The sequence below is a fragment of the Herpailurus yagouaroundi genome, unplaced genomic scaffold (assembly GCF_014898765.1).
Source record: "Herpailurus yagouaroundi ecotype Mexico unplaced genomic scaffold, PumYag 199, whole genome shotgun sequence".
NCBI lineage: Eukaryota > Metazoa > Chordata > Mammalia > Carnivora > Felidae > Herpailurus > Herpailurus yagouaroundi.
The window spans coordinates 10,914,677-10,927,043 of record NW_024412430.1 but is presented as its reverse complement, the minus strand read 5'-3'; the positions used below and the strand labels follow the sequence as shown (position 1 = coordinate 10,927,043).

The window sequence follows — 12,367 nt, the reverse complement described above, 5'->3', positions numbered from 1 at the left end:
TTTCTGTGAAAGAAAAGTTAGTACAGTAATTATTGCTTCTGTTTTCAAATTCTGTAGCATAGGGCATATATAATAACACTGTACTTCTCATAAGAAAAGGGCATACTGTAACTTGCTATCTTAAATAAAGCTCATGCCCAATCTAGCCATTTTGGAGTAGAATGGGAAAGATAGGAACCCTGCCACTTTTTAAAAAAGCAGTAACAACAAAAAAACAAATCACTGCTTCTTCTCCTAAAACAAACAAAACAAAACCAAAAAACACCAAAAGCAAAAATTTGAGGTTGCAACATGAGGAAAGTGCTAAATATATACAAATGATGAACGGCTTATCACATTTAAAAATTTTAATTAGCTACTGTATCATCCTGCCTCTGTTTTTACTGTTAATCTTTCATTTCAAGAAGCATCCTATTAGGTAAAGCAATTTCCCAGGGACGCACTTTGCTAATATAAATTGTTGTCACACTTCTTATATAATCTGCCTACTAACTCAAACCAACGCTGTCTTTAGCAAGCTAGTTCCCTTCCTTAGCATATCAAAGCGAAAACATTGTTTGTGGTACTTTGGCATGATGCAAATAAATTCTGTACCTTGTTTCCTACCAAAAATAGGCATAGGTAATAGTGCGTTATTTAAAATGTAATCCTAAAGAGTCATGGGACAAGGCAGCAAAGGCTTTTCCCACAAAACAACTTTTTGAGTATTTAAAATCTGAGTAAAAAAAGTATCCACGTCATCAATACTTTTCAGAGTATACTTAGGTATTAAAGCCATTTAAATAACTGTAAATGCTGTGTCCAGCTTAAAATATATGGAAGTAAGGTTCCAGGTTAAGAAAACATGGGATAGAACCCTGAAATAATCAAGTAATTCTCTGCTCTATGCCTTCATTTAAAATGTATGAGAAAAAGCATATCTAGTTATAATGACTTTCATAAGTCAATTAGTCATTGTTAATGCACTCTAAAGACAAGTGTGACAGTTTCTCTAATTTGTTTTCGATATTTTTTTAATGTCCTAGACACAAATGACATTTTTAATTCCTTCTACAAGCGTAAGTAATCAAATCAGTTGGTTTCACTTAGACAACAGCTCACACATCCATCCCATTACCACCAGCACAGCAATTAAACAGGACTGCTTGGCAGAATGGAGTGGAGTTTAAAACACCAAAACGAGCTGGGGCCCCTGAGTGGCTCGGTCGGTTAGGCTTCTGACATTGGCTCAGGTCATGACCTTATGGTTTGTGAGTTAGAGCCCCTCATCGGGCTCTGTGCTGACAGCTCAGAGCCTGGAGCCTGCTTCAGATTCTGTGTCTCCCTCTCTCTCTGCCTCTCCCCTGCTCGCATTGTCTCTCTCTCAAAAATAAACATTAAAAATTAAAAAATATAAAACACCACCACCAAAACAAGCAAAAATAAACGCACACTTTCACTCATCTTAGGAGATGAAAAGTTTACTTAGAAATTGCAAACATTTAGCAAAGTTAAGACATAAACACTATTTTTCATATTCTACAGAAATACAATAATTTATAGCTGGCTTGGTACATGATCACATGATAAAAACAATGAAAAAAAAAAAAACGATGGTTCATTCTACTTTTCTGCCACTTGTAACAACTTAATAAGTGTACCAGTAAGTACTGGAAGACAGATGCATAGGAAGATTAGAATCCTAGGGCTGTTTGTTAATACACATTATTATAAGAATAATATAAAAACAAAACAAGTACAGATACACAATTAACATGCAATTTAAGCTATTATTTTGAAGAGACAGGACTGAATTTAGTGAACACATTGAAAAATGTGTTAATAATGTGTTGTTATAATGAGCATATCATGGTATTTTACATGGCATGGAATTTCTTCCTCCTTAGATAATGCTTGGCAAATTGGAACAGATTGAGCTACTTCTACAGCAAATTTAAAATGTAGACAATGTGGATAATTGTATTAGATACTTTTCTAAGTATACTAATTTTTAAAGTACCATAATTTCATGCCTACCTCACCATCTCCCCAATTTAAAATAAAGTCAAATTTTGTACCCTATGAACCTGCACGGTCCGATATAGCAGCCCTTAGCCACACATGGCTATTTGAGCACTTACAAAGTATCCAGTCAGAACTGACAGGCACTGTGAGTGCAAAATACACAATGAATTTTAGAAACTTACTATGGGGGGTGGGGGGGGGAAGCAAACTATCTCCATAATTTTGTATACTGATTACATAGTGAAATATTTTTAATATATTGGGTTAATTAAAATAGTTAAGTTAATGTCATGGGTTTCTTTTTTAATGTGCCTGCTAGAAAATTAAAAATTACATATGTGGCTCCCATTTCTTCCTACTGGACAGTGCTCATACAGATAGTCTACAGTCACTTATTAGCCTTAGAATTTAGCCATCCTACTTTAAGTAATCTGGAGTACGAACTCCCAGGACACTGTAAGCACACTCTGCACATACTTTACTGCAAAATTAATTTTTATCCCTCTGCAAGATACACATTTTAAGTGTAAAAAGAATTCACAAAATATTTAATCCTTGAGAAATGTCAATTACTATGTATTGTGAGAGCTAAAGGAACTTCAATGCAGACTGGAACACAGAGGAAAATAGTTAAAAAAAAAAATAACAGTGCAATCAGAGGGAAACAATTAGTATCTTCAGTAAAATTAAGGTAGCCAAACTTATCTTTAATGCCCAGGATCTGACCTTGCACCACAGATCATATATGTAACTTGTCCACTGAACCACGACCTACAAGAAAATCTTTAAAAACCATTAAACTGCAACTTAAATACTCCATTTTTTGGAAAATCTGCAAGCAATGTAAAATTCACACACATCGTCAATTCTAACAGCAGACAGTATCTGAGAACTATCCCTTAAAGTCCCACAGTGTTAAATAAGGTTAGCAACTGCTTAGTGTCTAAGAGACTTGGACTTAAAAAAAAAAAAAAAAAAAAACTTTCTTAGAGGCTATTAAAAAATATCACTGACCTTTTGTCATTTTCTTCCCCTCTTCTTTTTTAAAAAAATTTCAGTAATAGTGTGTATAAATCCCTGGCATATTGATACCACATCATCTTTTATTGTGTCCATCTCAAATACAAATTAATCTAGCACACATTTCATTATTCTCCCAGGAACACCACCAAAATATAATACTGAGCGGTCACCACAGTCAGTCAGAGGCCAGCATCACAGTCATGCATCAAGAACCTCGCCAGGAGGCGATGCCTAATTACACTTATATTACACACTCTGTTCCTCACAGCTCAGGCTGGAATGTTTGTTTTTCAACTGTTTAAATCTGTTTACACTGAGTAAGCTCTGTCAAAGATGCTCTGAAAGTCACAAATGAGCAGATTCTGAAACTACTGTATCTTTCATAAAAATTTCTCCCTCATATTAAAGATGTTCTGAGAAAACAAGGAGAAGTTATTTAATATAATTCTGTATTTTACCATTACCACTTTGAAGACACTGGAAAGCAACCAAGTTTTAAGAAGAAATAAATAGAACCTAAGCCAGGTAACACCAGGTACACCAACAGAGAAACCGACTGTAGGCGTCTACAGTAATTCTCTCTCTCTCTTGAGTTTGGCAGCCTATTAAGACATTTAATCACATTTATTAATGTGCCTTGCACAAAAAGATGCTGCTTAAACTTTCCCCATCTCCTATCTTCAGACCGTGTTCTACACAAACAGTACGTTTATTGCATGTTACTAACTCCAGCCTAAATAAGCCTAGTAATTGATGCCAAATGATGTAATTTTTTCAGTTTCAAACATATATTGCTTTAAAAATATGCTCCTCCGTGAAAAGATAACAAGTTTCCTCTCCGAAAGCTGTTAATTTGCCATGAGATCAATAACTGACTAAATATTTATTGAGCACCTACTATGACTGCACTCAGTCTACACTCATTCTTTAACCACTAAGAAAAAGTACCTGCTTCAAATGCAAGATGACACTGGTGAGGGAAGATAATATTTGAGCACTTCTGACAAAATGCTTTATGAGTCACTATCTGAACGTGTGAAACTGTTCACCCCAGGACATGAAAAAAAATCTCAATATGTATTACTGATCACTTTATAAAGATAAATAAACATTTGAAGTAAGCTGCATAGTACTTTGAGGAAAGTGATGGCCATACATAAAATTAAGGCTGATTCCCTAAAGGTATGAAGAAAAGCCAGAATGTCATGGTGCATAAGCATCCAAAGACAAAAATAAACATTTTACACAAATATCTGGTTAATTCAGGCAAATGGCACTTGTGTTAGGTTTCCAACTTTGCTTGAGGGGGCTGGTTTAATAAAGAAAACTGCTTTTAAATAGGAGCACTTTAAGCAAATATGAAAATAAAAACCCTTTAAATAAAATTCTCTGTAAAATCACTATATAAATTCAAGTTCCAAATCTCGTTTAAACATATATACATACATATATGTGAACACACACATATATATGCCTTAAAAGTATCAAAATTTCACTTACAATGTGATGCAGCTGTGTATCTTGCCTTGCATGGTTTGAAGCTAATTATGTACCTTCCGCACAATACTGGATTTCTCCTGAAGCCACGCATGTGGGCAATGGTGCCGAGACAGAGGGAGGCTAGTTTTCACTTTCTAGCCTTTAACGATTGCGCCCCGTTGGATTCCTACAAGGCGTGAGGCATCATGCAATGTACTGAACACATACGGGGTCTGCACACAGAACACTCTTTCAGGGAAAGTGAGGTTTTAGGAGGCAAAACAGTTGTCAGTTTGAAAACGAACGGTAATCATTTCCTGAACAGGATTTCCAGAAACAAAATGATGTCAACTGAAACACCCCCACCTCTGCCCAACGTGGAAAACAATACATTACAGAAACTGTTTCCGCAGAAGACGTTAAGAGAACATTCATAATAGAGCCGTAGGGACTGAAGCAGCGAGGTGAAGAGTGAGGCAGGCACAGAGCGTCTATGAGCTACTGCACTGGTAGGGGTTTATAAAAAATACTATCTATACTAAAGTTTTAAGAGCTAGTAATATATTTAGCATATTTTTGCCTTTTCTTTTTTGCCACTGAATATAAAATTTTGTCCTAAATTTACTAAATCTTCTACACCCTGAGGAATAACAGATTAATAAAAGAATGCCAGGGTCAGCCTTGTGGACCATATTATTGTCCAAAAAGCACAACCTATAAGAGCTAATATTCTTGGAAGCACAAAGGTTCATCAGCAGACTAAGCTACTCCTATTTTTTTTTTTTTAGCACAGAGTTTGGTTTTACAGTCTTAACATAACCTAACGAGAATACAGATGTCCAGGTTGAGAGCCAGAGGTGCCTCCTGCAATGCAAGCGCGCGCGCGCGCACACACACACACACACACACACACACACACACACACCTCTACAACTGACACAATGGTTTTCTGTCTCCACTATGAACTATGACATATTGCTGCCATTTAGGAATATATTATTCAATAGTCCTCTGAAAAGCACTTTGGAATCTTTAGCTGTATATTTTTATGAAATTACAATTAAAAGTTATCTGCAATCTTGAAATATGGACTCTCTATCCCTCCCCTCTCCTGTAACCAAATACATAAAATGCCATATTTTAAATTTCATCTATTTACTTCTTTTCCTCCAACACAGAATTTGGGAGGGAATTCTTAAAACCCTTAAAGTGAGGCAAAGGATTCATTTATGACAATCATACAGCCTTTCTTTTCAGGCACAGTGCCACTGTTTCCCTTGAACATGGGCCGCACACGTTTCGGACTAACCTGTAATTATGCACACGCTGTCCTCTAAATACCTCCAATCCCCAAAAAGTTAGTTGTCACAGGGAAAGAACTAATTCTTCTTGGCAGGGCGCTTAAAAATGCTAACTAAGAAATACAAACCAAAGCATCCTACCTGCTCATATCAGTATGTCATGAATGGATAAAAAAACTCCACGGGACCGTGTCTAGCAACTGGAATAAATAAAATGAGTTACAATCAACTGTTTGATAAAAATTCTGTCCTTTGTTTTCTCCCTAAACATTAATCTTGCTCCCTCCAGAAATAAGAAAGGCACTCAAATTAACAAGGTATATATAGCTATTGTTTCAAAGACACTGTGTGACAAGTAGGATTTTCAGGGCTGATTTTCTTTCCTGCTCGCTGCCTGCATGCCAGGGCACGTCTCCACCTTGCTGTGCCTCCAGACTTCTCCAGTACACAGGAGCACAGTAAGGGTGCATCTAGGCATGGGGAGGCGGCAGCATGCAAAGTGCCAGGGGCTGCACCGTTCTCCTGGAGAAGTTCACTCAGAAGTCAAAAGTTTTTAATGGCGCTGTTCGAATTCCGTACCATATTTTAAATATCTGAAAGGTCTAAAATTTGATTTACTAGTAACAAAATAACTGTAAGCTTACAAAAGCTTTCTGCAAAGAATATATGTTATTTCCTTTTATAACTAAACCTTGAGTATCTTCTGTAATTAAGAGGGACTAAGATACGGATTAGACTGTTGTATAGTAAGTGACAGCTGTACTCCTAAATTAATATTTAGCCCATGTCAAATACTATCTTGTGCTACAGAAAATTACTAATGGTAACTTGTTCTCAACAATATTAAAAGTTCTCTTTATATAACAAGCATAAATTCACATGACGACCTGAATTCATCTAAATCACACAGTCTACCACCATAAATGCTTTCCTACAAACTGCCACGTAAAAGTCAAGGAACTTTTGTTTTCATATCTTGTGTCACATAAGCCCTTATCTGAAGATTTAAATGGCTTTTAGTGACAACATGTGTACATTTAATCCTATTAATAATGAAGCCTTTAATCAGAACCGTACCATAGGAATAAGGGATATGACTGAGAGTCTGGGCCCAGAGTTTCCAAAGACGTAACAAAAATGCTAAAACCTGGAAAAGAAAAAGGGGTCATTAACAGGTATCTAATCCTTAAACCTAATAAGAGAAAAAGAAAATGACTCACACAGGTTTAAGAAATACCTAAAAGGTCTATAGTTCAAGCTGGGGAGGAGAAAAGGAGAAGCATAAAATGACTATCCTTGCACAAATACAAATCAACAAGTCTTTGAAATCAAAGAATTCCTTCAAATGCCCCAAAGAGTCTCTGGCTCTGTTGCCAAGATCTGTCCTCCAATACCATAAATGAACAGAAAGTGGTGTTCTTAATGCAAACGAGCTTTGTTCTATGAATTTTTAATATATATTAAAGTACAGTTAATTCATAATCATAGAGCTGCATTTCTTGGCTGGGATTTAACAGCTTAAACAAGGTCGTTAAATGAAGAAGAATCATCTAAATTAACTTATTCTATATGTAACAGCTCACCTGTAGTATCATGAGGCTAGAATGTATCATTCATTCACAATCCATTGCTCTAACTTATCAATTTCTCAATCATAACTCATTTTATCCATTACTCATGATCAATCTTTCCCTTTTTCAGTGAATCATTTATTAATTTGATAAACATTTGATAAGTCCTCGCCATGTGCAAGGCACACAGTAGAATCTGGGAACACCAAATTACCAAAACAGGTATACTTAAAAAAAAGGTGGGGCCGGGGAGGAAGGTGGTGTGGAGGTATTTACAGATCTTATTGCTTTTGGCTTGTCAGTAGTATTCTTGATCCACAGGACAGTATGATGGCCAACTATTCTCCTAATGAAAGTTTGATGAAATGTGTCAATCAATCTAAACTATCTTTTTCTTTCAACAAGGATATTTATAGAAAAAAAGGTAAACACTAACAAGTCCCTGAAAAGATACATCCTTTCCACAGCATGAACTTATTCACTCAAAGAGATACTACCATGCTACGGCTAATGAGTTTAGATGTCAACCATTTAGGAAAAAAACACAACCATATGGGGCAATGCTAGGTTTTTCTGTGAATCAGCACTTGAAAAATGCGAACGTTAGAAATTAAGTAGCACACAAAAGTCACAAACGCTAAGTATCCTTCAGATGTTTGTGTTTTTACTGCCTACTCAAAACTTTATTAGGAAGAAGAGACCGAGATATCGTAAAGGACTGCATGGCTTCATAAGAGGGTGTATGAAGGGCCTTAAAACACATGAAGGCAGATAACGTCAAAGGTGGGCAGGGCACCGTATGGAGGGTAAAAAAAGGCGCGGAGCCGCTGGTTCACAGGGGACTGTCTATACTCCTGTCCTGACACTCTCACATCAAAGCAGAGGAAGCCCTATTACTTGGGATACTGAAAATGATGCTTGGAAGGGAATACTGAGTGAGGCCAGGATCTGACAACATGTATCCAGTGGAATGGGCTGAATCTCTCCTGTCATCTCTGTGTAGTCTCCCCACTATCCCCTGCAGGTAGAGAAAATCATCAACTAATGGTTTTATCCACAGAGGTCTAGGTAGACCTTGAGGTATTTGTAGACAAAGGGCCATGGGATTATGTTCATAATGGCAATTATTTTCTTACCTAAATACTATGAAATTTTGCCCCAAGAGAGAAAAGCAGATTCTGTCTACAAGGGCCAGGCTGGACAGTTTTTCTGGTATTCTCAAGTCTCCCCTGACAGTTTGCTACTCAACAAAATCATGATGCACAAATAAAGAACTTGCTCTTTTCCTAAGCTTAAGGCAGTGTGCCTCGCTCAAGCCCAAGGCTTCCATAATATATACTAGGAGAAGTCTGCCTTTACATCTGTCCCCTCACCCTAAAGGTGACCTAGCAAGTAAAAAAAACAAGCAAAGCACGGCGGTCACTTACTTCTGCAGTGTGGCATCCTACACACACACACAGGACAACAGGCGGTTTCCATCATTAGGGGACCTTTGAAAGGGCAGTTCCTGTGAATATTGTGTGTGTCTGTGTGTTTAATGGGGTATGAGATTCGGTGGAAAGAGGACGGAGAATGTCTTCAGAACACATCCTTAAAATTAGACAAGTAAGGAAAAACATACGAAAGTGAAAGTGTCAAAAAATATGGAAGGGACTGGGAGAATGAAGAAGAGATAAGTGGAAGGGAAAGAACAAACACAGACCATTTACAAAGGGGGGAAACGTATTCAGAAAGTAAACATTAGCCGGCCCTTTTCCCACAGACCTGAAGAACCCAGCCCTTATTACTGAGAAATAAGATACAGCTGTTCGGTGGCTACTTTGGTACCTCATCCCTGATAAGTTTAGTATCAAAGTCTTTAAGTTGTTTTATTTTTTAAAATAAAGATTGAAGACCTAACCTTCAAAATCTATTCTTTCCCCTGGCTTTTGCCAGCAAATCTGTAATAACCACTTCATAAAAATGGTGTGGTTTAAGTGTATCCTCAAGAACTTAAATTTTTACAAAGGAAGATTGTTTATGGATACATTTCCATGCATATTTCACTTTTCATGGTGAATTTAAAAGGAAAACAAGTAGTAATAATTGAAAATGGCATTCCAGGTTAAAAAAAAAAAAGATTTATATAAGGGCTAATGGGAGTGTTTTTGGCCCATACCAAATTTGAGGTAAAAAGAATCTATCAAAACTAGTAATAAAAATAATTCCCAGTACTGCAATTACATAAACTCTTAAAATTAGTTTTTCTTTTAAAATAACCACTTTAAAATGGATTACACATTGGAAGCATGTTTTTTATATAAATTCCAATACTTCTGACTTTGGTTACACTGGTCGATAACTTGAGTCGAGAAAGAGACATGATTTATATTTTTGCAAATCCCATCTATCTGGCCATTTGATTCTCAAAGCAGTAATCAGATGGAGTAATTTTGAGCTTGTACTATTCTAAGGCTGAACTACAACTTAAAATTTTAATTGAAAAAAACTAGCCTATACAGCAAGCGACTGCACTGAGGTGGGTAGATGTGTCTGTTAACCGATTAGGAGAACCAAATGAGAAGAAGCTTCATGTATAGAAATATAAAGGATGAAAAGAAGAAAAAAATTAAGACTCACTGTTTAGCAGGAAGAAACTACACAGTTATTTTATCCCCAAAGGAATGCCAGTTCTTAACAAAATAAATAAAAGATTTACTATGGACTTTTAACCTAAAGATGAAGAACACATACCAGCAAACAATTCATGCGACTATGTAAGAAAGGAAAGCAATATTGCACTGAAAGGGTGACCTTGCAGGACTAATCCACCTCTCTCACGGACTCAGCGTAACCAGCCACTTCCGGTAGGCACTGGCAAACCTGGCCTGCTCTACGTTCCGGCAGGTGGACAATACTTGATCGATGAACCTATGCTCCATCTCCAGGCCCCGAGAGTCTGGAGCTGGGGTCCGCTTCAGGCGTTTGGTTTCCTGGGAATAGCCTTGCTTGCTAGAGTCATTCAGCCCATCCACCTCCATGGCCTGAGACATGTGGGGGCCTCCTGGGATGAGGTGCAAGTCACTCGAAGTTCCCCCAGGGCTGTCTGCAGGTGACAATGGGGTCACACTGTGAGGAAACCTACCACGTAAGTGATGCTGAAGGTAGAAAATATGCCGCCTGTGAAAGAGGAGGGGGAGAGAATACAGAAAACTCATATCACAAAGTCAAGCTTTTTAGGAAAAAAAACAAGCTGATAATTTTAAAACATACTGTACTCAGTTCATGGCTCCCGTGGTAACCCTGAGTTACCTGGAGGAAGGAGGCAGGCGGAGTAGTTACCCTGAAGTCTCTGCATATTTAGACCAGAGTCTTACAAGCCCAGATTACTGGACTGTGAGAAATAATACGACCCCCAAAGGATTTTTAATATCACCGACTGAGATGATGGCAATCACCTGGCATTGTTACTCTTTGTAACTACAATCGGAAATTAGAAAATAGGTCGTAGCCCAATCTCTGGTATATAAAAAAAAAAAGCAACAACAGCAACAACAACAAAAAACAGAACCAAAAATTAACTTCACTGATATCCTAAAACAGAAGTGAATTAACAAGGGGATTAAATAGCTCCGCTAGAGGCGTAGTCCATGGACTCTATCCAGTATTTCCTCTAATAAGAACAGGTCTTATTATCTAAAAACCAACTTAACTTTCCCTGAAATCTGTCACTATAACTATAGTCTCATTAAATATCCCTGCAGCAGGGATATCTCATTATTCATATTAGCAACTCTAAACTCTGAAAAGTTAATTCTGTCCATTTCCCCAGCATATTCTGGAGTAGACAGGGAGCATATAATTTACCCATTTTATAGAGGATAAAACTCAAAGGACAGGTAAGGTGCCTAAGGGCAATGGCTCAGTAGTAGAAAACTGGCCTGTATAACATCCCAACTGTCTCTTTTCCCCATGCCCCACCCCAAACTTCAAATAACTTTTATACAAAGCTTCTACTCTGTTAATCTAGCTATCTCTTCAACACAAATATAATTTAAAAATTTTCTCAACCTTGCTACTGATGTACCTAAATATAAAATAGCAACAAAAAAATCTGTAACACCCCAATGACATGGAGGTTAGTATCTATCTTGTCTCTAGAAAACGTGGAGTAAGAGTGTCTCTTTAGTACGAGAAAAAGAAATTTAGGAAGGTGCCAAAGAGGATAGATGGTCTCCCATCTTCTAAATGTACTTAGCATGGAGGAGCAGCTGAACATGTCTCCTCAAAAGGCGGCAAATCTCAACAAGTTTAAAAACATACAAATATGTAAAACGCCTATCTCCTGCTTGGCACAGCAAGTCCTTCGTCTACAAATAGAATCCTATAGCCTGAAGCAGAATCCGCATTTATAGAGACAGAGATGCTTCAAAAAAGAACCAATCAGGGGGTTCCCATACCTGGACTTCCTTCCAACATGAAAGTTACTTGGCTGTCAAATGTACTCAGAACTCAGGTTATGAGGTTGCTAATCCTCTTTCACTCCTTCCTAATAATTCTGCCCTGCTCCCAAAGTACACCTTACTTTAAAAAAACCAAAAAACAAAAACAAAAAAACCCCAACCAGTGTCAAGAGTTTATTACTTAAGGAACGTTAATTTGCAGACCTTCAATAAGCTTAACTATTCTCAAGGTCCAATCAACAGTCTGATCAATGGTCTACACCCGACTCTGCATCAGAATGTACCTGCTAAGTTTCTTTCCATTGTGTTTTTGAAGACTAGATGGCAGCCTTCCACCCCACACGTGCTACAAGTATCAGGATCTCCAAGGAGGGAGTCTAGAAACTTTTGTTTTCAGTTTGGAAGTAACACAGCTGTTGCACAGTCAAGGTTGAATGCCACCATCTAAGCATTAGACAGAGATCTGCATGAGGAACTTCTTATTGAAGATCATGAGGATGTGGTAACGAAAACTCCTCTGAACTCAGGCAAAGCTCCACAGTGAGAT

General features: G+C 37.5%; 1 protein-coding gene across 1 annotated transcript in view; it reads right to left on the bottom strand.

Annotated features, from left to right (window-relative positions):
* Positions 1–1,444: 1,444 nt before the first annotated feature.
* PTAR1 (protein prenyltransferase alpha subunit repeat containing 1) overlaps positions 1,445–12,367 on the bottom strand; it is a 50,995-nt gene continuing 40,072 nt past the window's right edge. Inside the window, exon 7 of the mRNA XM_040449389.1 lies at positions 1,445–10,537. Within this exon, the coding sequence (XP_040305323.1) occupies positions 10,195–10,537 (343 nt within the window). The 3' untranslated portion in view covers positions 1,445–10,194. The remainder of the gene's footprint in view (positions 10,538–12,367) is intronic.